The sequence below is a fragment of the Elgaria multicarinata genome, chromosome 3 (genome assembly GCF_023053635.1).
Source record: "Elgaria multicarinata webbii isolate HBS135686 ecotype San Diego chromosome 3, rElgMul1.1.pri, whole genome shotgun sequence".
NCBI classification, from domain to species: domain Eukaryota; kingdom Metazoa; phylum Chordata; class Lepidosauria; order Squamata; family Anguidae; genus Elgaria; species Elgaria multicarinata.
The window spans coordinates 175,627,736-175,654,084 of NC_086173.1; the positions used below are offsets into that span (position 1 = coordinate 175,627,736).

The following is a 26,349-nucleotide window of genomic DNA, read 5'->3' on the forward strand; positions in this document are numbered from 1 at the left end:
GGTCCTCTTATGGATCAGTAACTGGTTAGTGAGCAGAGAGGAGGAATCATAGAATAGCAGAGTTGGAAGGGACCTACAAAGGCCATCGAGTCTAATCCCCTGCTCAATGCAGGAATCCACCCTAAAGCATCCCTGACAGATAGTTGTCCAGCTGCCTCTTGAAGGCCTCTAGTGTGGGAGAGCCCACAACCTCCCTAGTTAACTGATTCCATTGTCGTACTTGTCTAACAGTCAGGAAGTTTTTCCTGATGTCCAGGTAGAATCTGGCTTCCTTTAACTTGAGCCCGTTATTCCGTGTCCTGCACTCTGGGAGGATCGAGAAGAGATCCTGGCCCTCCTCTGTGTGACAACCTTTTAAGTATTTGAAGAGCGCTAACATGTCTCTCTTCAATTCTCCTGATGGAGGGGAGTAAATAGTGGGGCCCCACAGGGATCAGTATTGGGACCAATCCTTTTCAACTTATTCATAAATGAGCTGTGAAGTGGCCAAGTTTGCCAATGACACCAAATTATTTAAGGTGGTTAAAACACAAAGGGATCGTGAAGAGCTCCACAGGGATCTCTCCAAGCTGGGAGAGTGGGCGTCCAAATGGCAGATGCGGTTCAAGGTAAGCAAGTGTAAGGTGATGCAAGTTGGGGCAAAAAAACCCAACTTCAGGTATAACCTGATGGGTTCTGACCTGGCGGCAACCGAACAAGAAAGAAATCTTGGGATTGTGGTGGAAAAGCTCGATGAAAACGTCCCCCCAGTGTGCAGCCGCTGTAAAGAAGGCAAACTCCATGTTAGGCATGATAAGAAAAGGAATTGAGAATAAAACGGCCAGTATCGTACTGCCCTTATACAAATCTATGGTGCGACCACACTTGGAATACTGTGCCCAGTTCTGGTCAGCTCCTTAGATATGATAGTGCACACCCAAGGGATATTAAAGAAAATATTCCATATGGTCAATTTGTCAGAATTAAGAGAAATGATACAAAAGAGTAAGATTTCAAATTGGAATCTGCTATCCTGCATCACGATTTCCTACAGAGGGTCTATTCTGACAAAGTAATACCAAAGGCCAGAAGAAGGGTGGATAATATTGACAGGAAGTCTCTCCTAGTACCAAAACAAAGGAAGCCTAAGATTAGACGGGTCTGCCGTTTACCTTTTAATAACAAGTACTGCTTTAAGGCATTCTATAAACGAACATCGGTATGTAGTGGGATGCAAAGAAAAAACATTTAGATTATAAAACAACCAGAAATATAAGTGATTGGGGTAGTCCGGTAGGGTGACCCTATGGAAAGGAGGACAGGGCTCCTGTATCTTTGACAGTTGTGTAAAAAATGGAATTTCAGTAGGTGTCCTTTGTATGCATGCAGCAACTGGTGAAATACCCTCATCAGCACAACAGTTAAAGCTACAGGAGCCCTGCCCTCTTGACAAGATACAAAAGAGGACAGGGCTCCTGTATCTTTGACAGTTGCGTAAAAAATGGAATTTCAGTAGGTGTCCTTTGTATGCATGCAGCAACTGGTGAAATACCCTCATCAGCACAACAGTTAAAGCTACAGGAGCCCTGCCCTCTTGACAAGATACAAAAGAGGACAGGGCTCCTGTATCTCTAATAGTTGCATAGAAAAGAGAATTTCAGCAGGTGTCATTTGTATGTATGGGGAACCTGGTGAAATCCCCTCTTCATCACGCAATAGTTAAAGGTGCAGGAGCTATACTAGAGTGACCAGATTTAAAAGAGGGCAGGGCTCCTGCAGCTTTAACTGTTGTGATGAAAAGGGGATTTCACCAGCTTCCCCATATATACAAATGACACCTGCTGAAATTCCCTTTTCTATGCAACTGTTAGAGATACAGGAGCCCTGTCCTCCTTTTCATAGCGTCACCCTAATATATATCAACGTAGATTTCACTTCTGTTGTTTTGCTTCTTGCACCGGCCCGCGTCCATCAGCCTTCGTGCCTGCAGCCCTGCTTGGCTGCCTGCACACGAGGAGGCCCCCTCGGAGCGCCCCTTCAGACGTCTGCTTGTCATGGAGCCCAGCACGGGATCTGCGCCTCCCCCCACCCCACCGGGATCGGAGCTGCCAGCCTCCCCTGACCGGGCGGGAAGTAGGCAGCGGATCGGGGCAGTGCAGCCCCCCCCCCCCTTTCCCAGGTCCTTGCCCGCCTCAGTTCATAAGATCCGAAAGGGACACGCGTCTACTTGCGTGCAAGACTTTCTACCCCACCCCACCGCCCCTAGACCTTTCGCAGCCTCCCCGGGAATGCAAGTGAGGGTGGGGGGTGGCGAAGTCTTGGCAGGCGGCTGCTTGAGCCCTTGAGCAGCGGAGGGCAGCTCCGGCCCTTTTGGACTACAGGTCCCGCAATCCTTGGCCAGGCTGGCTGGGGTTCGTGGGAGTTGTAGTAGTACAAGGCGCCTGCAGGGCTGTCGGTCGCCCACCTCACCCGGCCCCGGACTCCCCCACCCCCCACCCCCGCTCTGGATCGGTCCCCTCGCAGCTCCCGATCCTGCAAGGTCAGGAGCGCGTGGAGCCTCCTGGCTGCGTTCCCTTGCACGCGAGTAGGCGGTCCGGGGAGCCCAGGGAAGGCCAGACACACACCCCTCTGCGCCCCACGGGAAAGGGGGGGTTGCTCTAGGGCAGGGGGGGAACCCCTGCCCCACCCCAGCCCGGCGTCCCCCCTTGCAGCCCCCAGACCCCTCCCAGGTCTCCCAAGGCGTGAAAGAGGGGCTGGGTTCCCCCCTGGAGAGTCAGGCAGGGGGGGCAACCCTGCAGCAGGAGGAGGGGGCGAGCGGGGGCTTCGGGCTCGATCCTGCAAGAAGCACGTGGGGCACCGGGACCGTGGTGGAAAGGGTTAAAGCCACAGAGAGCTCCGTTTCCTAGAGAGGCCCCCTGGGTGGGGGGGTACGGAGGGGCTGCCCCCTCCCTATTTCCGGCACCTCCTTCCCTCCCTCCCCCCAACCCCCCTGGAAAAGACGGGGGCCGGTGAGTACCAAGGAAAGGGGGGATCCCGTAGGAGAAGGGGAGAGCCTGTGACGCCCCCACCCCATATGCTCTGTGGGGCTCAGCCGAGGGGGGGCAGGATGAGTGCAGGGCTGGGAAAGGGGTCTGGGGGAGGGGGAGGGGGAGGGGAGCTGTTCTGGGCAGGGGGGCGCAAAGGGGGCGGGAGCAGCGCTGGGGGGGGGCTCCGTCCAGGGACCTCGAGGAAGATCTGATCCTGATCCCCTTTGGTCCTGAGCCCCCCCCCTCCCAGCTCCCCAGATCAGCCCCTGAGTCTGGGTCTCCCCCCACCCCCATTTCGTCAGCCAGGGCTTGTGACCTTTGCAGGATGCGACCCCCTCCCTGTCTGAAGGACGGAGCTGGGACCCCCTGAGATGGAGCCCAGAGTGAAGACGGAAGAGCCGGACTCAGCCTCGAAAGCCCCCTGCAACGCCCAGGACGGGGAGCTCCGGGGAAGGACCATGCTGGAGAGCTCCAGGGGCAGCAGCGCCCAGTGGGAGGAGGAGGAGCAGCGCCGGCGGCGTTTCCGGGCCTTTGGCTACCAGGAGGCCGAGGGCCCCCGCCAGGCTTGCAGCCACCTCCACCGCCTTTGCCGCCAGTGGCTGGAGCCGGAATGGCGGCCCAAGAAGCAGGTCTTGGACCTGGTGGTGCTGGAGCAGTTCCTGGCCGTCCTGCCCCCGGAGATGGAGAGCTGGGTGCGGGAGTGCGGGCCGGAGAGCAGCGCCCAGGCCGTGGCCCTGGCGGAAGGCTTCCTCCTGAGCCAGGCGGAGGAGCGGCAGCAGGTGAGGGAGAGATGCCCTCTGGGAGCTCCGCGGGGCAGAGACCTTAAAGATCCCCCTCCCACCCAAGGAAGGGATGTCCCATTCCCTGCCCTCCATCACTGAATGACCCAGCGGGTAGTGGTTCTGAACATGTGGGTCTGCCTCTACCTGGGGGAGAGGATCACTAGACAGTTCAAGGGGGTTTCGGAGGTTCCAGGGAAAGAGGCACCGAAATGGCTGTTCTGAGATTGGAATCTCCCCAGCTCCAGGGAAGGTCTGGCAGCTGCCCCCTCTCCTGCCTCTGGGCTTCAACAGGGGGTCTGAGGTTCCCTGTTCCCGCCCTCTTCTAATGCCAGGGTGGATTTCCTGGACCCAATCCTGGGATCCTTGTGCGCCCGTCTGCCAAAGACCCAGGCTTTGGGAGGCAGAAGAGGTGTCGAAGGAGACGTGAACGCACAGAGCCTGGGAAACGCCGCCCTTGGGCTTCGCCTGCCTCCTTCCTGGCTCAAAGACCTAACAAGGGTTCTTCCTCCTCCTTCTCCAGGCTCAGGAGATGTCAGCCCAAGGGGCCATGGACGTTGCCGGACCAGCGAAGGCTCCATCGGGCACCAGACAGAGGACGCTGTTCGAGGGGATCCTGCAGGAGGGGGACGGAGGTGTCTCCTCTCTGGGTGAGGATCCGTGGGGCACATTTCAGCCTCTTTTACCTATGGCTGATGTCTGTGGGCAGCTTTTAAGTTCCCCTTGAGCCTGTGCAGAACAAGGCCCATGTCTAACGTGTGAAAAAAAGGACTTTGCTATTTTATTGTTCTACTCTGTACAGCACCATGTACATTGATGGTGCTATATAAATAATAATAATAATAATAATAATAATAATAATAATAACTTTTGTTTCAATAGATGACATCTTTGTATATCTTGAATCGTGAACAAAATCCATGTGGAGAAAGACTGATTTCACCCCAGGAACTAAAGTCCAACATGTGTATGAACTAGGAAGTAACTTCCCACCGTCTTTCTTTGTCTTCCTCTTAGGGAATGGGATGACATTCAGCGTTAGCGGAAAGACACGGGCAGCTCCTTCTTGGTCTTCTCTTTGTTGGGGACTGGACAGAGTTTCTGGGCAGCTGGAACAGGTAAGGGAGGGCCTGGGTGCCTCGGTCCCCTGCACGTCCCCCTGGGAGAACCACCCCTCACAGCTGGCTGCCAAGGAGGCTTCGGACGTCCCTCAGGGAGCCCTGGGTGCTGAAGGAGGGACCTCCAACCCCTTTGCTCTCTCTTTTGCATCCTCTGCTCAGAGAGCCTCTTCCTCTTCCAGGCTCCGGTGATCTTTGAAGAGGTGGCCGTGCGTTTCACGGAGGCAGAGGAGGCTCTGCTGGATCCAGGCCAGAGGGCTCTGCACACGGACGTCATGGAGGAGAATTATGGGACTCTGGCCTCTCTGGGTAAGGCTCCCCCAGTCCCTTGGCTGACACATCCTGGGATCCTAGAATTGGAAGGGAGCTTGGAGGCCATCTAGATGAACCCCTAGGTGAACAGGACTACCTATCCTATCCTACAGTGTATCGAAGTAAGGGTCCTCCTATAGGACAGGAACCCCAAATTCCTAGGCCCAAAAGGCAGCTCGAAAACAAAGACTGAAGATCAAAACCTGGACCGGATTGTAGGGATGAAGACCCCAGTGGTGACCCAGTGGTTACTAGGGTGACCATATGAAAAGGAGGACAGGGCTCCTGTATCTTTAACAGTAATGTAGGAAAGAGAATTTCAGCAGGTGTCAATTGAAGTGAGTGAAATTCCCTCTTCATCACAGCAGTTAAAGCTACACTAGCTATAGTAGAGTGGCCAGATACAAAAGAGGGCAGGGCTTCTGCAGCTTTAACTGTTGTGATGAAGAGGGAATTTCACCCTCTTCCATTGACACCTGCTGAAATTCCCTTTTCTACATTACTGTTAAAGATACAGGAGCCCTGTCCTCCTTTTCATATGGTCACCCTAGTGGTTACAGTAGACCCCCTAGCTTTATCACCCCCTCCCCATGCCCTTGCGATGTGTAAGGTCCAGTCACTGTTGGGCTGGATAATTATCTCAGCTTCCAGGAAGCCCCCCTCTCCTGTTGACGCTTCACTGGGGCCTCCTGGCTCTGGCCTCCAACCACACCTGCCCCCCCCTCCCCTGCAGGCCCTTGGAAGGCCTTGCTCCTTTCCCGTTGCTCCCGACCCCCCAGGGGAGTCTTCCATTTCCCTGGATCTCCCCCGCAACCTCTCCCACTCAACACTCCGGTGGCTCAGCGTTGCCTTCATGCCTGGAGGAGCCCCTTAAGTCCTTCCCTGGTGGCCTTCTTGTGGCCACTGCCAAACTCGGGGCTCACCTTTGGAGAGCGGAGGGTGTCCGAAGAGGGCGCTGGGCTGCAGGTGGGCGATGCCCTTCCCTCCGACGTAGCCGAGATACAGTTGCAAAGGGAAGTTCGGAACCAGCAAATGCCTCCTCTGGGCGGCCTGGGGCTTCTTGGGCTGAGCCCGAAGCCAAGGCTGCCCTCCGCTCTTGCCTTCCGGTGTGGAGGCGTTGCAGGATCCGACCATCCTCCCTTTGACCTGGACGGGGCTTGGGGGAGGTGGGGGGAGGTGGGGGGGCCCCTTCAGACTGGGGGCTGGGAAATCCCCAAACCAAGGTGATGGTCAGGCGGGCCAGGAGTAATTCCTCCCTTTCTCTCCTCTGCCAAAGGCCTTCCGGTTCCCAGATGGGATCTCATCTCCTGGCAGGAAGAAGCGGGTGATCCGTTTGTCCGGGGATCCGACGGAGGGGACAGATCCGCAGGTGGGTGCTGGACTCTGGCTGGATCCTGTGGCCCAAAGGCTCCCGTGGCCATATGTGTTCTCCTGGGAGACGTTCCTTCTGGCTAGCTCTGGAGAGATCTCTCAGTGGGTGAGGCCTGGCTGAAACCAAACCCTCACGGGACTTTGGCTGGGCCTCGTGACACTTCTGGCACGCAGGTGGCTTCTCCAGAGAGCCGTGCTGGCCGCGGTGGGAGCAGCTGACGGGGCTCTCAGGAGCCCCCGCTGTGGGAGGAGGAGGAGGAAGAGGAGGAGGAGGCCGGCCTTCCTGGTGGGGGACCGAGGGGGGGGGCTTTCGTGGCTCTTTCTGCCCTGCTGCTCCCTGCAGCTGCACGAGACCATGCAATGGAAGAGCCGGCCATGATGGCATCCTGGGCTGGTCACTGGCTGAGGTTTTGAAATGGGTCTTCGCTCCACTGCTTGTTCTCTTACCATCAATTCTGGTTTCATTGCCTTTCTTACACCTTCTGCTGGGAGGCATCCTGTACAGAACGTATCCCAACAGGCAGTCCCTAAATACTGATATATTACAATATATTGCTATCAGAGGAAAGCTCTATGCACCACTCTGACTGTTAAGTCTAGGAATCGTCACCGGATGTTTAATGGATTTGGAAGAATCTGCCAGTCCGCTAAGTATTTTTCCCCCTCTGTTGATCAGAGTGGCCAAACATTCGGTTTGTTCCTTGTTTTTATGAGAAATGATATTTTCCTTCTTTCAGCTGATGGGGAGGAGAGCAATGAAAATGGGAAACAGCAGGAAAGGTGGAGTGAAGACGAATGGAAGTTGCAGAACAAATCCACTTCCTTGGATGAGCCGGACGACCAGGGAATTCCCATTCAAGGAGAACGTTTTGAAGGGAACCAAAGACTGATTCAGAATGCAGAGGAAGTGCGGAAATGTTCCGAGTGCGGAAAGCGCTTGACTCAGCAGATATATCTTACTGAACACCACAGAATTCACGCAGGGCTGAAAACATATAAATGCTTTGAGTGTGAAACCCAATTAAGTTTCAGCTCAGGCCTTAACTTGCATCAAAGTACTAACGCAGGAGAGAAGCCCTTCAAATGCTCAGAATGTGGAAAGAGCTTCAAACAGAACTCCCACCTCAAACTACATCAACGCATTCACTCTGACAAGGAGCCCTATAAATGCTCAGAGTGCGGAAAGTGTTTCAATCTAAACAGCACCCTTAGACAACATGAAAGAATTCACTCAGGGGAAAGGCCCTTTAAATGCTCAGAGTGTGGAAAAAGCTTCAGGCGGGGCTCCCACCTTAAACAACATCAAAGAATTCACACAGGGGAGATGCCCTTTAAATGCTCAGAGTGCAGAAAGAGCTTCAGTCATGGCCAAACCCTTAAAAATCATCAAAGAATTCACACAGGGGAGAAGCCCTATAAATGCTCAGTGTGCAGAAGGAGCTTCAGTCAAAGCGCCCACCTAAAAAGACACCAAAGACTTCACACAAGGCAGAAGACCTAGAACTGCAGCACGTGGAAAGAGCTTTCTTCAAAATCGTGGAATCACACAGACACAGAGGAGGATGAATGTTGTAAATCCTTGCAGTTCCTGGAAAATTCTATGATCGAGCACAGCTCTTTATTTTGAAATGTTCAGTCCCAGGAGATGCCATGTGAATAATTAAGAATTCACTGGACCCATCAAAACTTAATAGAATTCCCACAAAGAACCACGTGTATCACTGCTCTAAATGGGGCAGGGCCGTCCCTCGACATGACCAGGGGTGGGCACAGAACGCCTGCTGGCGCCACCCCCTCCTCAATTTTCTGTTAGCAAAATTATCTAACCCTTTCAGTGCCAGATGGAATGGGTTCACAAGACTTCCCCCATCCTCCCTTTGATGTTGAAGGGACTGGTGAGGTGTGTGCGATGGTTTCGGACGGGGTGGTTTCACATCCCCAGACAAATGTTATCGTCGGAAATTTCAGAAGTTATTTCTCTTTTCCTGTCCTCTGCAAAAGGGCTTCAGGTTGCCAAATCTGATCTCATCTGGTTTATCCAACTCCCTTTAAAGCCATTCAAATGAGTGATGGCCACCAATAGAAATTCCTGGAGTAGAGGGCTAGCAGTGGCTACTAGGCATGATAGCACACTTCAGATACTTGAAATGTTGTCACCCAGAGTACGGCCAGGATCTGTTTTCGATCCTTCCAGAGTGCAGGACCCGGAATAACAGGCTCAAGTGACAGGAAGTCAGATTCCAGCTGGACATCAGGAAAAACTTCCTGATTGTTAGAGCAGTATGACAGTGGAACCATTTACCTAGGGAGGTTGTGGGCTCTCCCACGCTAGAGGCCTTCAAGAGGCAGCTGGACAGCCATCTGTCTGGTATGCTTCAGGGTGGATTCCAGCACTGAGCGGGGGGTTGGACTCGATGGCCTTGTAGGCCCCTTCCAACTCTTCTGTTCTATGATTCTATATACCAGCTGCTGGGGAACATGGGTGGGAGCGTGCTAGTGCACCCGTGTCCTGCTTTGTTGGTCCCTGGTGAACAGCTGAGTCCATCCTCTGTGTGAGCTGGACTGGATGGACCCACTTTGGTCTTATCCAGCCTCAGGGCTCTTCTTCTGTTCTCCAATTGCTCCATGTTTGGTGGGTTCCCAGCGTTTGCACAGCCCCGACCTAAGGCTCAGGTCCTGCCAGGAAGAGACACGCTAGGCTGGTGGTTTTGGCTACGTCCACCCCTCGAACGTGGCCCCCTGAGATTTCATCTGAAATGGAACTTGGTCTTCGGCCTGTAAGAGGTTCTGCCCCACTGCTGCAGGGGAATCGTGGACTCCTTCCCCCACACCACCCCAAGGCAAGAGGGAGGCCTCAGCAGGGGCCACGGAGCCCCAAGGGTCGCAGAAGCCCCAAAATAATAACAATAACGTCAATAGTCCTTCTCAGCTCTCATGGACTTTCCCATGGACTTTCTGGTAGCTGCCGTGGTCTCTTGGATATTCTGGATTTTCTCTGTAGTAGCTCTTCTGCCCTTCCGGTAATGCAGGCAGCCCCCTTCAGCTGGTGGTCTGTCCTGCCTGGGACCCCTTTGTTGTGGGGTGGGGGGAGTCAGAGGTCTGGGCTCAGGCACTGAAAGATGGCTTTTAATGGAGGTGGATTAACAGGTGCCAGTTTAATGCCAAGAGGACAATTTATTATTTATTTATTTATAAATAAATAAACTGTTTCTAGCGAACATTACCAGAAGGCAACGCATTTTTGTTTTAGATATATAGAGAATTGACCCCCGTAAAGCACGTTATGTGGGGTAAAACTATTATTTGTAATTGTATACCAATGTCGGCATTTTCCCTGGCCCAGTAGGCCTTGTAGCCTTTGAAACAAAGTCTGCTTTGGATTTAGTAAGCCCGATATAAAATCCGGAATAACTGTGAGAAGTTAATGGAAAGGAGACCCCGTTTCATGCCCACCTTCTCAGCTTATGGCAGGCAAAAGGGAGCAATGAGCGGCCGCTGTAAAGAAGGCAAACTCCATGTTAGGTATTATAAGAAAAGGAATTGAGAATAAAATGGCCAGTATCAGAACTGCCTTTATACAAGTCTATGGTGCCACAAGACTGTGTACAGTTCTGGTCACCACACCTAAAAAAGGATATTATGGAGCTGGAAAAAGTGCAGAAAAATGATGAAGGGGCTGGAGCATCTCACCTATGAGAGAAGGTTACATCAGCTGGCATTGTTTAGCTTGGAGAAGAGGAGGCTGAGGGGAGCCATGATAGAGGTGTACAAAATGATGCATGGCATGGAGAATGTGGATAGGGAGGCATTTTTCTCCCTCTCAAAAAATACTAGAACCCAAAGGGGTCATCCCATGAAGCTGATTGGTGGGAAATTCAGGACAAATAAAAGGAAGGACTTCTTCACACAGCGCAGAGTTAAATTATGGCACTCACTACCACAGGATGTAGTGACGGCCACCAATCTGGATGGCTTTAAAAGGGGTTGAATAAATTCCTGGAGGCGAAGGCTATCCATGGCTACTAGCCCTGATGGTGTGTGCTATCTCCAGTATGAGAGGCAGTAAGCCTGTGTGCCCCAGTTGCTGGGGAACATGGGTGGGAGGGTTCTTTTGCACCATGTCCTGGTTGTTCATCCCTGGCCGACGGCTGGTTGGTCACTGCGTGAACAGAGTGCTGGACTAGATGGACCCTTGGTCTGATCCAGCATCAGGACTCTTCTGATGTTCTTATGAGAGGCGCAACAAGGCCTTGCCAGGCGCACCTGCAAGAGACGGCCTTGAGCTGGTTTCTGATGGGCTGCCAGAAACACCCTGGCTTCACACAGCGCATGGCTAAACTATGGACCAAGGCATCATGATGGCTTTGAAAAGGGACTGGACATATTCCTGGACGAGGAGCAGGTGACCCATGGCTCCTAGTCTGGGGGCCTCCCTTCTACACTCCAATAATCAGAGGTGGGGATCATGGGTGGGGGGCTGCTGTTGCACTCGTGTCCTGCTGGTGGGCTAGAGAGACCCGTGGTCTGATCCAGCCTCAGGGCTCGTCTGATGTTCTTCTGTATGATCCCCCGCTGCACTCTCCTCGCATGCAGACCTCAGCCCCTTGGCTGGCATTTGTGAGATCTGGAGACAGAAGAGGTCAGAGGTGTGGGTTGAAAACGGCCCTCCTTATGTGTAGCGCAAGGAACGGATGGATCCCATTTTTTAATTCAACGCCTGAGAGGCCGGATCGTGGTGCTGCTGGTGTGGGGCTCCTTCTCCTTCAGACTCTCCCAGGAGCAAGATCATAGAATCATAGAATAGCAGAGTTGGAAGGGGCCTCTAAGGCCATCGAGACCAACCCCCTGCTCAAGGCAGGAATCCACCCTACAGCATCCCTGACAGATGGTTGTCCAGCTGCCTCTTGAAGGCCTCTAGTGTGGGAGAGCCCACAACCTGCCTAGATGTGTGGGGGTGGGGTTTTTTGTGGCCGTGAGGCTCAACCTCTGAATCAAGAGTGAGAAGGGCCACCGGATGAGGTGGAAGAACTCCACAAAAATGTCTGGCTTCATCAACGTGTTCATCTTTCAGGTGCCACAGGGCTCTTTATCAATCAGGCACAGATGGCTGGTTGCAGCTCTGGAGATAGGAGATGCTGCAGACTCAACCTGGGACCTCTCTCCGGAGAGGGGAACTCCCCACCCCACACCCCACCCTGCTCCCACAGCCCACTCAGGGCCGGTGCCACCATAGAGGCCACTCAGGCGGCCGCCTAGAGCACCAAGCTAAGAGGGGCGCCGGGCACAGCACAGCACTCACACGCGTTGACTGTGAGCTGGCCCGGCCCGAGGTTTCAGCTGGGCCTGGGTGGGTGAGATGGCGTCCCGTGCCCACCCAGCCGAAGCGAAGCCAGGGACGCTGGTGTGGTGCGGCTCCACGTTTGGACTTCCGGAACGCGCCCGAAAGAGAGAGAGAGAGAGAATGTATGGGTGAATGGGGTGCATGGGGTCATTGAGTGAATGCATGTGTTCATGCGTGTGTTTGGAGTGAGTGATGCTGAGTGTGTGTGTGCACGCGCATGTGAGTTGTGGGGGGATGATTTTAAGGTCATAGAATCATAGAATAGCAGAGTTGGAAGGGGCCTACAAGGTCATCTAGTCCAACCCCCTGCTCAATGCAGGAATCCACCCTAAAGCATCCCGGACAGGTGGTTGTCCAGCTGCCTCTTGAAGGCCTCTAGTGTGGGAGAGCCCACCACCTCCCTAGGTAACTGATCCCACTGTCGCACTGCTCTAACAGTCAGGAAGTTTTTCCTGATGTCCAGCCGGAATCCAGTTCTGGGCTCCACAATTCAAGAAGGATGCAGACAAGCTGGAGCGTGTTCAGAAGAGGGCAACCAGGATGATCAGAGGTCTAGAAACAAAGCCCTATGAAGAGAGACTGAAAGAACTGGGCATGTTTAGCCTGGAGAAGAGAAGATTGAGGGGAGACATGATAGCACAGAGGAGGGCCAGGATCTCTTCTCGATCCTCCCAGAGTGCAGGACACGGAATAACGGGCTCAAGTTAAAGGAAGCCAGATTCCGGCTGGACATCAGGAAAAACTTCCTGACTGTTAGAGCAGTGCGACGGTGGAATCAGTTACCTAGGGAGGTTGTGGGCTCTCCCACACTAGAGGCCTTCAAGAGGCAGCTGGACAATCATCTGTCAGGGATGCTTTAGGGTGGATTCCTGAATTGAGCAGGGGGTTGGACTCGATTGCTTTGTAGGCCCCTTCCAACTCTGCTATTCTATGATTCTATGATTCTATGGCTTCCTTTAACTTGAGCCCGTTATTCCTTGTCCTGCACTCTGGGAGGATCGAGAAGAGATCCTAGCCCTCCTGTGCGTGACAACCTTTTAAGTATTTGAAGAGTGCTATCTTGTCTCCCCTCCATCTTCTCTTCTCCAGGCTAAACATGCCCAGTTCTTTCAGTCTCTCTTCATAGGGCTTTGTTTCTAGACCTCTGATCATCCTGGTTGTTATTATTATTATTATTATTATTATTATTATTATTATTATTTATTTATATAGCACCATCAATGTACATGGTGCTGTACAGAGTAAAACAGTAAATAGCAAGACTCTGCCGCATAGGCTTACAATCTAATAAAATCATAGTAAAACAATAAGGAGGGGAAGAGAATGCCAACAGGTACAGGGAAGGGTAAGCAGGCACAGGGTAGGGAAAAACTAACAGTAGAAAGTAACAGTAGAAGTCTGCACAACATCAAGTTTTAAAAGCTTTAGGAAAAAGAAAAGTTTTTAGTTGAGCTTTAAAAGCTGTGGTTGAACTTGTAGTTCTCAAATGTTCTGGAAGAGCGTTCCAGGCGTAAGGGGCAGCAGACGAAAATGGACGAAGCCGAGCAAGGGAAGTAGAGGCCCTTGGGCAGGCGAGAAACATGGCATCAGAGGAGCGAAGAGCACGAGCGGGGCAATAGTGTGAGATGAGAGAGGAGAGATAGGAAGGAGCTAGACCGTGAAAAGCTTTGAAGGTTAACAGGAGAAGTTTATATTGGATTCTGAAGTGAATTGGAAGCCAATGAAGAGATTTCAGAAGCGGAGTAACATGGTCGGAGCGGCGTGCTAAGAAGATGATCTTTGCGGCAGAGTGGTGAACAGAAACCAACGGGCTGATGTGAGAAGAAGGAAGGCCAGAGAGAAGAAGGTTGCAGTAGTCCAACCGTGAAATAACCAGTGCATGAACAAGCGTCTTGGCAGAAGAGACAGACAAAAATGATCGAATCCTGGCAATATTATACAGGAAAAATCGACAAGATTTAGCTACTGCCTCAATATGAGGAATAAAGGAGAGCGAGGAGTCGAAGATAAAGCCAAGGCTACGAGCTTCCTTGACCGGAGTAAGCGTAACATCATTGACAGTAAGAGAGAATGAGAAATGAGGAGAAGGTTTAGGAGGAAAAACAAGCAATTCAGTCTTTGCCATGTTAAGCTTCAAGCGACGATGAAGCAGCCAAGCTGAGATATCTGAAAGACATGCCGAGATACGATCGTGAACATCAGGAGAAAGTTCCGGAGATGACAGATATAGTTGTGTATCATCGGCGTACAGATGATATTGGAGACCATGAGATTGAATAAGCTTGCCCAAGGGCAACATGTATAAGGAAAACAACAACGGGCCAAGCACCGAGCCTTGCGGAACCCCTACTGAAAGGGGAAAGGAGGAAGACGAGCTGCCATTAGTCAACACGCTGAAAGAGCGACCCGCTAGATAGGAGGCAAACCAGTTATAGACAGAGCCACAAAATCCAAGGTCATGAAGGGAATCTAAGAGAAGATCATGATCAACCGTGTCAAAGGCTGCAGTTAGATCAAGGAGAATAAGAACGGAATAATGGCCTTTAGACTTGGCAGTAAGGAGATCATTGGTGATCTTAGTAAGGGCTGTTTCGGTGGAATGCAGAGGACGGAATCCAGATTGAAATGGATCCAAAGCAGAGTTACTAGAAAGAAAGTCAAGACAGCGAGAGTAGACCGCACGCTCCAGGATCTTTGAAACAAACGGCAACAAAGAGACAGGTCGGTAGTTAGACAGAGATAGCCTATCAAGAGTAGGTTGCCCTCTTCTGAACACGCTCCAGCTTGTCTGCGTCCTTCTTGAATCGTGGAGCCCAGAACTGGACACAATACTCTAGATGAAGCCTAACCAGGGCCGAATAGAGAGGAACCAGAACCTCACGTGATTTGGAAGCTATACTGCTATTAACGCAGCCCAAAATAGCATTTGCCTTTCTTGCAGCCATATCGCACTGTTGGCTCATATTCAGCTTGCGATCTACACCAATTCCAAGATCTTTCTCGTTTGTAGTATTGCTGAGCCAAGTATCCCCCAACTTGTAACTGTGCATTTGGTTTCTTTTTCCAAAGTGTAGAACTTGGCATTTATCCCTATTCAATTTCATTCTGTTGTTTTCAGCCCAGCACTCCAGCCTATCAAGATCCCTTTGAAGTTTGTTTCTGTCTTCCAGGGTATTAGCTATCCCACCCAATTTTGTGTCATCTGCAAATTTGATCAGCGTTCCCTGCACCTCCTCGTCCAAATCATTAATACAAATGCTGAAGAGCACTGGGCCCAGGACTGAGCCCTGCGGCACCCCACTCGTTGCCTCTCCCCAGTTTGAGAAGGTTCCATTGATAAGTACTCTTTGAGTCCGATTCTGTAGCCAACTGTGAATCCACCTAATAGTTGTTCCATCTAGCCCACTTTTAGCTAGTTTGTTAATCAGAATATTATGGGGCACTTTGTCAAAAGCTTTGCTGAAGTCAAGATATATGACATCCACAGCATTCCCACAGTCCACAAGGGAGGTTATCCTATCAAAAAATGAGATCAAATTAGTCTGACAGGATTTGTTCCTGACAAATCCATGTTGGCTTCTAGTAATCACTGCATTGATTTCAAGGTGTTTACAGATTGACTTCTTTATAATCTGCTCCAGAATTTTCCCAGGGATGGATGTCAGACTGACTGGTCTGTAGTTCCCAGGTTCCTCCTTTTTGCCCTTTTTGAAGATAGGGACAACGTTAGCCCTCCTCCAGTCGTCCGGCACCTCACCCGTCTTCCATGATTTTGCAAAGATAATAGACAGAGGTTCTGAGAGTTCTTCTGCTAGCTCCTTCATTACTCTAGGATGCAGTTCATCGGGCCCTGGAGATTTAAACTCATTCAAGGAAATTAGGTGTTCTTTGACCTTTTCCTATTAAATAATGTATTTTAGATCCATAGACGTTCCTTTCCAATTTGTTTGCTATAATTGGCATGATGTATTTCTTGCACTTTAAAATAAATTTAGCAGTTTCAAGTTTTATGCTTCTTATTTTTTCCAGGAAACATATGTTCTTAAAAATCAGAGTTGGCGTTTTGGGTGTGTGTGTGTGAAAGTAGCTCACCTTGCCTAGGGCGCAAAATAGTCTGGCATGACGCCCACCTCTTTCCCAGTTGCCTGGTGGAAGCTGGTTCTTGGTATTTTATGGGGCGACGTTCAAAGAATGAGCATTTCTAGCAACTGTGATTTGTTGAGTTTTTTTGCAACCTTCCTGTGCATCAGCTGTATTCCGCAGTGCAGAGACGTCGCGTGCCCCACAGGTCTCCTCCGCCCCAGCTTTCCCAAAAGGATGTAAGGGGGGGGGAGGGAACATGGGCTTCTCTCCCCCCCTCTGGAAAGGAAGCAGGTGACGCCTTCAAGCCTTAAGCAAGAGGAAGCCGATTGGGGGGGGGGGGGGAACGCCAGATTGCTTGGACTACAGTTCCACAACCCCTGCTATGCTGGCTCGGGCTTATGGGAGTTGTAGTCCAAAAGGGCTGCAGGGCACCCGGCTGCCCCTCTCAGCGGGGAACATGGGAGACCGGGCACAGACACAGATACCCCGGGTGGATCCCCGTTTTTGCAAGAAGCACGCGGGGGACCCGGGCAGGACGGGACTGGACGGGGGTGGGGGTCCCCAGAGAAACCGAGCCGCTTCCTGGAGAGGGAGGACGGGCAGACCCCTCCCACTTCCTCTCCCCTCCCCTCCGCCGTGGAAAGAGCCCGGGGTTTTCTCACGCCCGGTGAGTTCAAGGGGGTGGGAGCAGGGGCTGAGATGCCCCCCCGCTCCGAAATCCCCCCACCCCAAAAGGGAGGAGGACCCCAGCGCCAGGTTCCTGGGGGGCAGGATGAGTGCAGGACTGGAAAGGGGGGGGAGGGAGGGAGAGGGTGAAGCTGTCTTGGGCGGGGGGGGGGTCAAGGGGGGGCAGTGGCAGCAGGGAGATGCTCCAGAGGGGTTTTTGGTCCTCATCCTCTTTGGTGCTGGAACTGACTCAGGGGGAGCACCTAGCCTGCCCCCCCACACACACACATGAGCCCCTGAGTCCGGGTCTCCCTCTCCCCCCTCCCTCCCCTTCCTCAGCCAGAGCAGCAACTGAAGGGCTCCTGACCTACGCAGGATGCGACCCCCCTCCCTGGTCTCAAGGGCGACACCGGGACCCTCCGCGTCCTCCTGAGATGGAGGCGAGAGTGAAGAGGGAAGAGCCCGACTCTCACACTGGAACAGGACCCCACACCGCCCAGGATGGGGAGCTCCGGGGAAGGACCGGTCCAGAGAGCCCGAGGGGCAGCAGCCCCCAATGGGAGGAGCAGGTGAGAGGGAATTTCCCTCTGGAAGCTCCACGGGGCAGAGACCTTAGAAATCCTTCCCCACCCCCCAGGATCTCCAAGGAAGGGATGTCCCATTCCTCGCTCCACATTACTGAATGACCCAACGGATCGTGGTCCTGAATGGGTGGATCTGCCACTTCCCGGGGGTAGGGGTGGGAGAGAGGGTCACTAGACAGTTCAAGGGGGGTTCGGAGGTTCCAGGGAAAGAGGCGCCGAAATGGCTGTTCTGAGATTGGAAACTCCCCACCTCCTAGAATCATAGAATAGTAGAGTCGGAAGGGTCCTAAAAGGCCATCGAGTCCAACCCCCTGCTCAATGCAGGAAGGTCTGTCAGCTGCTCCCTCTCCTGCCACTGGGCTTTAATATGGGATGCCCTGTTCCCGTCCTCTTCTAATGCCAGGGTGGATTTACTGGCCCCAATCCAAGGATCCTTTTGCCTCAATCTGCCAAAGACCCAGCTGTAAGGGAGTTTTGGGGCTCAGTGTAGAAGGAGACGTGAATGCACAGAGACGGGAAACGCCGCCCTTGGCCTCCGCCTGCCTCTTTCCTTGCACAAAGACATAACAAGGGTTCCTCCTCCTCCTCCTCCTCCTCCTCCTCCTCCTCCTCCTCCTCCTCCTCCAGGCTCAGGAGATGTCAGCCTGAGGGGCCGTGGATGTCGCTGGACCAGCAAAGGCTCCATCGGGCACCAGACAGAGGACGCTGTTCAGGGGGACCCTGCAGGAGGAGGACGGAGCTGCCGCCTCTCTGGGTGAGGATCAATGGGTCCATATGTCAACACGGACTCCCTCTGTTACCTAACGCCTATCATGGATCCCCTGGAACCTGTGTTTCATGTGGAGAAAGACTGATTTGACCCTAGGAACTGAAATCCAAAATGTGTATGAACTAGGAAGTATCTTCCCATTGTCTTTCTTTGTCTTCTTCTTAGGGAATGGGATGACACTCCGAAATGGCAAGAGGACATGGGGGGCTCATCCTCATCCTCCTCTTTGTGGTGGTCTGGACAGAGCATCTGGGCAGATGGAACAGGTATGGGTGGGGCTGGGGTTCTGGGTCCCCTGCACGTCTCCCTGGGCCTGAGAGAACCGCCCATCACACTTCCGCATCCTCCGCTCAGGGAACCTCTTCCTCTTCCAGGCTCCAGTGACCTTTGAGGAGGTGGCCGTGCGTTTCACGGAGGTGGAGGGGGCTCTGCTGGATCCAGGCCAGAGGGCTCTGCACAGGGACGTCATGGAGGAGAATTACGGGACTCTGGCTTCCCTAGGTAAGGCTCCCTCTTTCCTTCAGAATAGAGCTGGGAGGGGTCTGAGAGGCCATCTAGATGAACCCCTTCTCAATGCAGCCTCTGCTCTGCAGGGCTCAGCTCTTTGAGCATGGATCAGAGGGTTGGAATATAAATCTGCGGTCTTCTTAAATATGTGTCCAGGGTCTTTTAGAGGGTGGCTGTTGTTGTTTTTGGAGGTCTCCCCAAAGCCCTCGGTCAAGATGATCCAACTATTCCAGATCAGATTAGCCATCTACACTTTGAAGCAGCCTCTTCAGTCTTTCCTTACCAACGTTATTTGCCCAATCAACCTTCCCTTGCTTGATATTCTGATTACCCAGTACTACTATTGACTAGAACAAGAAAGAAAAGCTATTCTACACTATTTTTATTACTGCTAATAGTTCTGTAATTATGTCAGAGCCCGAATTGCTACAGGAATTCTGGTAAAAAAAAAAATCAGTTCCTTTGGGACGGTGCAAAAGTTGATTCCGCTTTCTGGCAACGCAGCACCAGAGACTAATGGCGAGACGTATAACCCGGATTTATAAGAGAGGCAAAATTACAAATGGATGGAGGATCAGCCGAAAGACAGCTGCTGCTCGAGGTGAGTAAGGGCCACAATCCGAACGTTTGTGCCTTCGATGATCAGAAGCCCTCGACCTCGGAGGCGTCCGATCACCCAGTGCCGGGCATGAGGAGCGGCAGAGGGGATCCCGTCCTCCTGCCTGGCATTTTTTGCTAGATGGGCATTTAGCCCATCTAAGGGCAGCACTTTGGAGGTGGGAAGTGACTGAGGAGAATGGGTCTTGTGACCTCCCTGGTCTCCTTCCCTCCCTGTCCACCAAAATGCCCCCTTCCCCCTGCTCTTCCAACCTTGAGCACAGCCGGTGCCGTTCTTTCCGTTCCGGCTGCATGAGGTGGGGGTGGGCGATGTCAGATCTCCAACTTCCCCTTCGGAGAGCAAAGCGTTGTCTCTGACCTCGGATGGAGGGATCCCCTGGATCCTCAGGCAGTGTCTTTGGGCCGCAGCGTTGCGCCTTTGCTCAAAAAATAACCTACGAATGACAAATTGTCAAAGATTGTCCCTGTTTGCTTAAAGTTTGCAACCGTTATGCTGAATTTTGATTTGTCTTGATTAAAGTCTGGCTTTCAGGTCTTGTATTAGTGAGCTTTTTTTTATTTCTACTTTTTATTTAACTTTTTCTAGTTCAAACTAATGCTTCAATTCAGGGTTGGCAATTCTTTACAGTATATTATCTGGTGGGTTTAATTGTTCTTGGGTTGTGCCTCAACAAGGACTTGCAATTTCTTTCAATAAGGCAGTAATTTCAATCATTCTAGTCAAATGAATTAACCTTATATAGCTTTATAACCCCAACCCTTATGCTTGTTGTCATAAGTCTCCTCAAGAAGTAAAATATTTCATAAAAGACAGCAGCTTGTCCTGCTTTTTGGATTGTGTGTAATTGTATCATAGCATACATCAAATCTATTCCTGTTTTGTTCTATAATCCCTGAACCGGTGATGGTGATAATTTCCATGGATGCCACTGGGCCCAAACTGCTTTTTCCATTTTATTCTGCAGTATTCTAACGTTTTCTGTTAACGGGGCCTGATATTTCCCAGTTATCTCTCTCAATTCTGAAAGTTTCTTAGCTGTGACTTCAATATTATAGGAATTTAAGATGCTTGTCCCAATTCACATGCTTCCTGAAATGTTGCCTGACAAGTCCCACTTCCTTCTATGGTGGATCTGCTACAGGTGGAACATGTTTAAATATTGGGAGCCTTAAAAATATAATATCCCCAAGTATATATTGTACGCAAACTGGAAGGTTCTTTCAGGTCATGTTATTGCTTTCGAATTTTAACTGAGTGATATTTCTCATGTGTAACTATTTTCTATTTCATCATCATCATTATTATTATTATTATTATTATTATTATTATTATCTGGTCAGAGTCCAGATTTGGGCATGTTGGCAGAAACCCCAAAGGGACAAACACAACGGAAGCAGACCAGGCGCCATGGATGGGAGAGGATGCATTTGGAGTCTTAGGCCTTAGCTAGACCTAAGGTTTATCCCGGGATTGTCCCAGGGTCGTCCCTGCCTGCTCCCGGGATATCCTGTGTGTTACTTTCATAGAATCATAGAATAGCAGAGTTGGAAAGGGCCTACAAGGCCATCGAGTCCAACCCCCTGCTCAATGCAGGAATCCACCCTAAAGCATCCCTGACAGATGGTTGAACAGGGATGACCCTGGGACGATCCCGGGATAAACCTTAGGTCTAGCTAAGGCCTTAGATCACCTCCTTTTGCACTGGTGACTGTGTGCATTAGGACTAGCCTGATCAACCCCCTCTTAGCAGACACCCCCCCCCCATTTTTCTCCTTCTCCAAGCTCTCTCATGCTCACCCCATGTGTTCCCTTCCTTTCCCAAGAGTATGAAGGTGTTCTTCCTCGCCTCTTGGCCTCACACACGCTCCAGTGAAGCCTCAGCCAGCCAGAGAACAAGGTGGGCGTTTCCATCCCACGGATCTCTCTGCCGGCACTGAGGGTTGGGGTTCCCCTGTACCCTTGTGTTGGAATCACAATTGCTCGAACAAGATACTTTCCCCAGATAAAGTAACTTGCTTTAAATTCTTGCTTGTATTTAATAAATTCCTCATCGTTTGAAGAGGTGTGTGTGTGTGTGTGTGCAGGGTGTGTGTGGATTACTGGGTTATGTTTTGCCAAATACGCAATCCCTGCCCCTTGGCCATGATGGCTGGGGCTTATGGGAGTTGTAGTCCAAAACATCTGCAGGGCAGCTGGTGGCCCATCTTGTCAGGGAACTTCTGAGAGCAAAAGGCTCTGCTCTGGACTCCCTACCCAGCACCATCCTGGAGGACTCTGGATCAGTCTGTTCCCTGGTTCCCACGGCTGCAAGAACCTGTGGAGGCGCCAGTTTCAGTGAGTCTGTGAATCCATTCTGGGTTTTTGTCAGAAGCAGCCGAAACTCTCAAGGAGCTATCCAAGGTGCTGATCCCATTAGGGTTCACCAATATTAATTAATTAATTGATTACATTTATATGCTGCCCCATAGCCGGTACACATCTCCCACCATTTTTTCTCCAAGGAACCCAAGGTGGCGTACATAATCCTCCTCCTCTCCTAGAATTGCGGAGCTCGAAGGGACCACAGGGGACATCTAGTCAATCCCTCTGCAATGTGCAGGAAAACCAATTAAACCATCCAGGAGAGGCGGCTGTCCAGCCTCTTCTTAAAAACCCACAGCCTCTTCCACAGTTGTTCACATCTTGCCATCAGGAAGGGTTTTCCCCCCTCTTATTTATTCGGAATCTAGGGAACAGTTATACCCATTATTTCAGTTCCTGCTTTCTGTGGCCATGGAAAATACTCCTTGACCGTCTTCCCTGCAGCATCCTTGTATGTACGTCAACACTGCTGTCATGTCTCCCCCTGGTCTCCTTTTCTCCAGACTGAACGTCCCAAGTGCCTTCAGACTGAGTGGTGGGGGGCACACGGGGTCATGTCCGGGGGTCCCTGGGTCCTCTTAGGGCCCCCTATGAACCCGCTCCTCTAAGCTCTCGATGTGCTTCCGCAGATGGGGTACCCAGAAGCCTACACGATGCTCCAGGTGTGGCCTCGCCAGTGCTTTTTATACTGTATTTGTTTTAACCTGTTGGTTGTTTTATTATGGTTTTAATTTCTGTGAACCGCCCAGAGAGCTTCGGCTATCGGGCGGTATAAAAGTGTAATAAATAAATAAATATAAATAAATAGGTGTTTGATCCATCACAACACCCACCCTGTGAGGTAGGCAGGGCTGAGAGTGAGCGGCTGGCCCAAGGTCACCCAGGGCGCTCCTTCCATGGCCAAGAACCCTCTGATCTCCCGGACGATGCTCTCACCACTACACCACACTGCTCCTTTGGAGCCCCGGCTGAAACCTGGCAGGGGTCACAGCCCACTAAAACCAGTCCCCACTGGCAAGAGGAGGAGGAGGGTCCCAGGGAGGGAGGGCAGGTCAAGGGGGCGGCAACGCCGGAGCCCCCTCCCCGGCGCTCCCACCCCCCCGGGCACGAATTGCAGCCAGGAGGCGCCCTGAGAAACGGGCCCAGGATCGGTTTCCCCCGCCGGACAGGGGAGAGTTAAAGCCATAGAGAGAGAGAGAGGGGGGAGAGGGCGCGCCGCTTCCTAGAGATGCCCCAGGAGGAGCCTAGCTGGAGGACCGACCCCCTTTCCACTTCCGGGATCCCTTCCAAGGAGCCGCCTCCTCTGCTGGTGGGTGCGGAGGAAGGGGGATTCCGCAGCCCATGTTCCCCAACTTCCCTCCGAAGGGGAGGGGGCTGTGCGGGGGGGGCTCTGGGGCTCAGCCCCCCGCCGGAGGGGGCTGCTGCTTGGGGGTGGGGGGTCCAGAGGGTGGGCGAGGGGGACCCCGGGCCTGATCCGGGCTCTGCAGGGATCCTTCCTCTTCCTCCTCCTCCTCCTCCTCTCTGCAGGGCCGGGCAGGAGGAGGCCTCAGCGCCAGGGACCCCTGGGCAGCAGGATGGGTGCAGGCAGGGCTGCCAGGGGAGGAGCCATGGGGGAGGGAGGGAGGGGGGCTGTTCTGGGGAGGGGGAGGGGGCAGCTCCCCCCTCCCTGCCTGCCCCCCACCTCCCACCCCTACCTGAGTCTCCCCTCCCCTCCTCAGCCAGGTGACAAATCAAGGGCTTGTGACCTTTGCAGGATGCGACCCCCTCCCTGTCTGAAGGACGGAGCTGGGACCCCCTGAGATGGAGCCCAGAGTGAAGACGGAAGAGCCGGACTCAGCCTCGAAAGCCCCCTGCAACGCCCAGGATGGGGAGCTCCGAGGAAGGACCATGCTGGAGAGCCCCAAGGACAGCAGCGCCCAGTGGGAGGAGGAGGAGCAGCGCCGGCGGCGTTTCCGGGCCTTTGGCTACCAGGAGGCCGAGGGCCCCCGCCAGGCTTGCAGCCGCCTCCACCGCCTTTGCCGCCAGTGGCTGGAGCCGGAATGGCGGCCCAAGAAGCAGGTCTTGGACCTGGTGGTGCTGGAGCAGTTCCTGGCCGTCCTGCCCCCGGAGATGGAGAGCTGGGTGCGGGAGTGCGGGTCGGAGAGCAGCGCCCAGGCCGTGGCCCTGGCGGAAGGCTTCCTCCTGAGCCAGGCGGAGGAGCGGCGGCAGGTGAGGGAGAGATTCCCTCTGGGAGCTCCACGGGGCAGAGACCTTAAAGATCCCACCTCTCGTATCTCTAGAAATGAGTGTCCCATCCTCTGTCCTTCAACCCCCATAGGATAGTGGTTCTCAATGTGTGGATCTGGCCCCTCTTGGAGGCATCACAAGACAGGTAAAGCGGGGCTGGGAGGTTCCATTGAAGGAGGGGGTCTTTCTCCCACCAGCTGCACAGTCCTCCAGTTAGGAAGAGAACATCAGGCAGCTGCTTCCTCTCCTGCCACTGGGCTTTAAGAGGGGGGTCTGAGGTTCCCTGTTCCCGTCCTCTTCTCATGCCAGGGTGGATTTACTGGCCCCAATCCTGGGATCCTTCTGAGCCCTTCTGCCAAAGACCTGGCTGTGAGGGAGTTTCAGGGTTTGGGAGGCAGAAGAGGTGTAGAAGGAGACGTGAATGCACAGAGGCTGAGAAATTAACAGTAATGCAACAATATTCCTTCCTTCCCTGGGCTCCTCCTTCCTCTTCCAGGCACAGGGGATGTCAGCCCAAGGGGCTGCGGAGGTTGTTGACCCCGTGAAGGCTCCATCGGGCACCAGACAGAGGCTGCTGTTCAGGGGGACCCTGCAGAAGGGGGACGGAGCTGTCTCCTCTCTGGGTAAGGATCCGTGGGGCGTATTTCGGCCTGGCCTGTTACCTATCCCTGACCTCCATGGGCTGCTTTTAAGCTCCCCTTCGGTGTGCCTGGGGGTGAGAAAGATCAAGTGTCTCTATAAACTGAATTATGACCAAAAGCCATGTGGAGACAGACTGATTCCACAGTAGAAACTGAAATGCAAAATGGCTATGAATTATAAAGTATCTTCTCACTGTCTTTCCTTGTCTTCCTCTTAGGGAATGGGATGACACTCAGCATTAGCAAGATAACACAGGTGGCTCCTTCTCCTCCTCTTTGTGGTGGTCTGGACAGAGCATCTGGGCAGACGGAACAGGTACAGGAGGGCCTGGGGGCCTGGGTCCCCTGCACGTCTCCCTGGGCCTGAGGGAACCGCCCAGCACAGCTGGCTGCCAAGAAGGCTTTGGATGTCCCTCAGGGAGCCCTGGGTGTTGCAGAGGAACCTCCAACCACCTCCCCTTGGCTCTCTTCCAGGCCCCGGTGACCTTTGAGGAGGTGGCTGTGCATTTCACGGAGGCGGAGGGGGCACTGCTGGATCCAGGCCAGAAGGCTCTGCACACAGACATCATGGAGGAGAATTATGGGACCCTGGTCTCCCTGGGTAAGGCTACCCCAGTCCCGCGGCTGACACATCCTGGGATCCAAGAGTTGGGAGGGAGCTTGGAGGCCATCTAGCTGAACCTCCCACTCAGTTCAGCCTCTGGTCTGTAGGGTGCTGTTCCTTGCACAGCCGCCCAGGTTGCCTGAAATGTCCCCCGTTTCTCCTTCTGGGATTAGTTTTTCATAGATTCATAGAATAGTAGAGTTGGAAGGAGCCTATAAGGCCATCAAGTCCAACCCCACCCCCCGCTCAGTGCAGGAAGCCACCCTAAAGCATCCCTGAAAAGATGCTTGTCCAGCTGCCTCTTGAAGGCCTCTAGTGTGGGAGAGCCCACAACCTCCCTAGGTCACTGGTTCCATTGTCGCACTGCTCTAACAGTCAGGAAGTTTTTCCTGATGTCCAGTTGGAATCTGGCTTCCTTTAACTTGAGCCCGTTATTCCATGTCCTGCACTCTGGGAGGATCGAGAAGAGATCCTGGCCCTCCTCTGTTTAACAACCTTTTAAGCATTTGAAGAGTGCTCTCATGTCTCCCCTCAGCCTTCTCTTCTCCAGGCTAAACATGCCCAGTTCTTTCAGTCTCTCTTCATAGGGCTTTGTTTCCAGACCCCTGATCATCCTGGTTGCCCTTCTCTGAACCCGCTCCAGCTTGTCTGCGTCCTTCTTGAATTGTGCAGCCCAGAACTGGACGCAATACTCTAGATGAGGCCTAACCAGGGCCGAATAGAGAAGAACCAGTACCTCACGTGATTTGGAAGCTATACTTCTATTAAGGCAGCCCAAAATAGCATTTGCCTTTCTTGCAGCCATATTGCACTGTTGACTCTCCCCACTCGTTGCCTCTCCCCAGTTTGAGAAGGTTCCATTGATAAGTACTCTTTGAGTCCAGTTGGCTACAGAATCGGACTCAAAGAGTACTTATCAATGGAACCTTCTCAAACTGGGGAGAGGCAACGAGTGGGGTGCCGCAGGGCTCGGTCCTGGGCCCAGTGCTCTTCAACATTTTTATTAATTATTTGGACGAGGAGGTGCAGGGAACGCTGATCAAATTTGCAGATGACACCAAATTGGGTGGGATAGCTAATACCCCGGAAGACAGAAACAAACTTCAAAGGGATCTTGATAGGCTGGAGTGCTGGGCTGAAAACAGAATGAAATTTAGTAGGGATAAATGCCAAGTTCTACATTTAGGAAATAGAAACCAAATGCACAGTTACAAGATGGGGGACACTTGGCTCAGCAATACTACAAACGAGAAAGATCTTGGAATTGTTGTAGATCACAAGCTGAATATGAGCCAACAGTGCGATACGGCTGCAAGAAAGGCCAATGCTATTTTGGGCTGCATTAATAGAAGTATAGCTTCCA

The 26,349-nt window shown here is 52.6% G+C and overlaps 2 protein-coding genes across 8 annotated transcripts in view; both read left to right on the plus strand.

The window, feature by feature from the left end:
* The first annotated feature begins 3,376 nt into the window (after positions 1-3,376).
* Positions 3,377-8,730, plus strand: LOC134395833 (zinc finger protein 213-like). The gene is made up of 7 exons (XM_063121991.1): positions 3,377-3,634; positions 3,686-3,784; positions 4,308-4,434; positions 5,065-5,211; positions 5,948-6,380; positions 6,507-6,583; positions 7,323-8,730. The coding sequence occupies exons 1-7, from the start codon at positions 3,377-3,379 to the stop codon at positions 8,084-8,086; spliced, it is 1,905 nt and encodes a 634-aa protein (XP_062978061.1). The 3' UTR covers positions 8,087-8,730.
* The window catches only part of LOC134396360 (zinc finger protein OZF-like), a 35,205-nt gene continuing 13,734 nt past the window's right edge, over positions 4,879-26,349 (plus strand). For 2 of the 7 annotated variants that reach the window (XM_063122829.1, XM_063122830.1), the window contains exons 1-3: positions 23,467-23,723; positions 24,601-24,698; positions 24,857-24,983. In XM_063122829.1, the coding sequence (XP_062978899.1) occupies positions 23,555-23,723; positions 24,601-24,698; positions 24,857-24,983 (394 nt within the window). In that variant the 5' untranslated portion in view covers positions 23,467-23,554. The other 5 variants (XM_063122832.1, XM_063122833.1, XM_063122834.1 and 2 more) reach the window with 5 other exon arrangements.

What these genes read in the sequence shown, in the direction of transcription:
- LOC134395833 (XM_063121991.1), top strand. Translation starts at nt 3,377, where the DNA reads ATGGAGCCCAGAGTGAAGACGGAAGAGCCGGACTCAGCCTCGAAAGCC. An exon ending in TGGGACTCTGGCCTCTCTGG is followed by an intron (nt 5,212 to 5,947) that starts GTAAGGCTCCCC and finishes CCTCCCCTGCAG; the next exon opens with GCCCTTGGAAGGCCTTGCTC. An exon ending in CGGAGGGGACAGATCCGCAG is followed by an intron (nt 6,584 to 7,322) that starts GTGGGTGCTGGA and finishes TCCTTCTTTCAG; the next exon opens with CTGATGGGGAGGAGAGCAAT.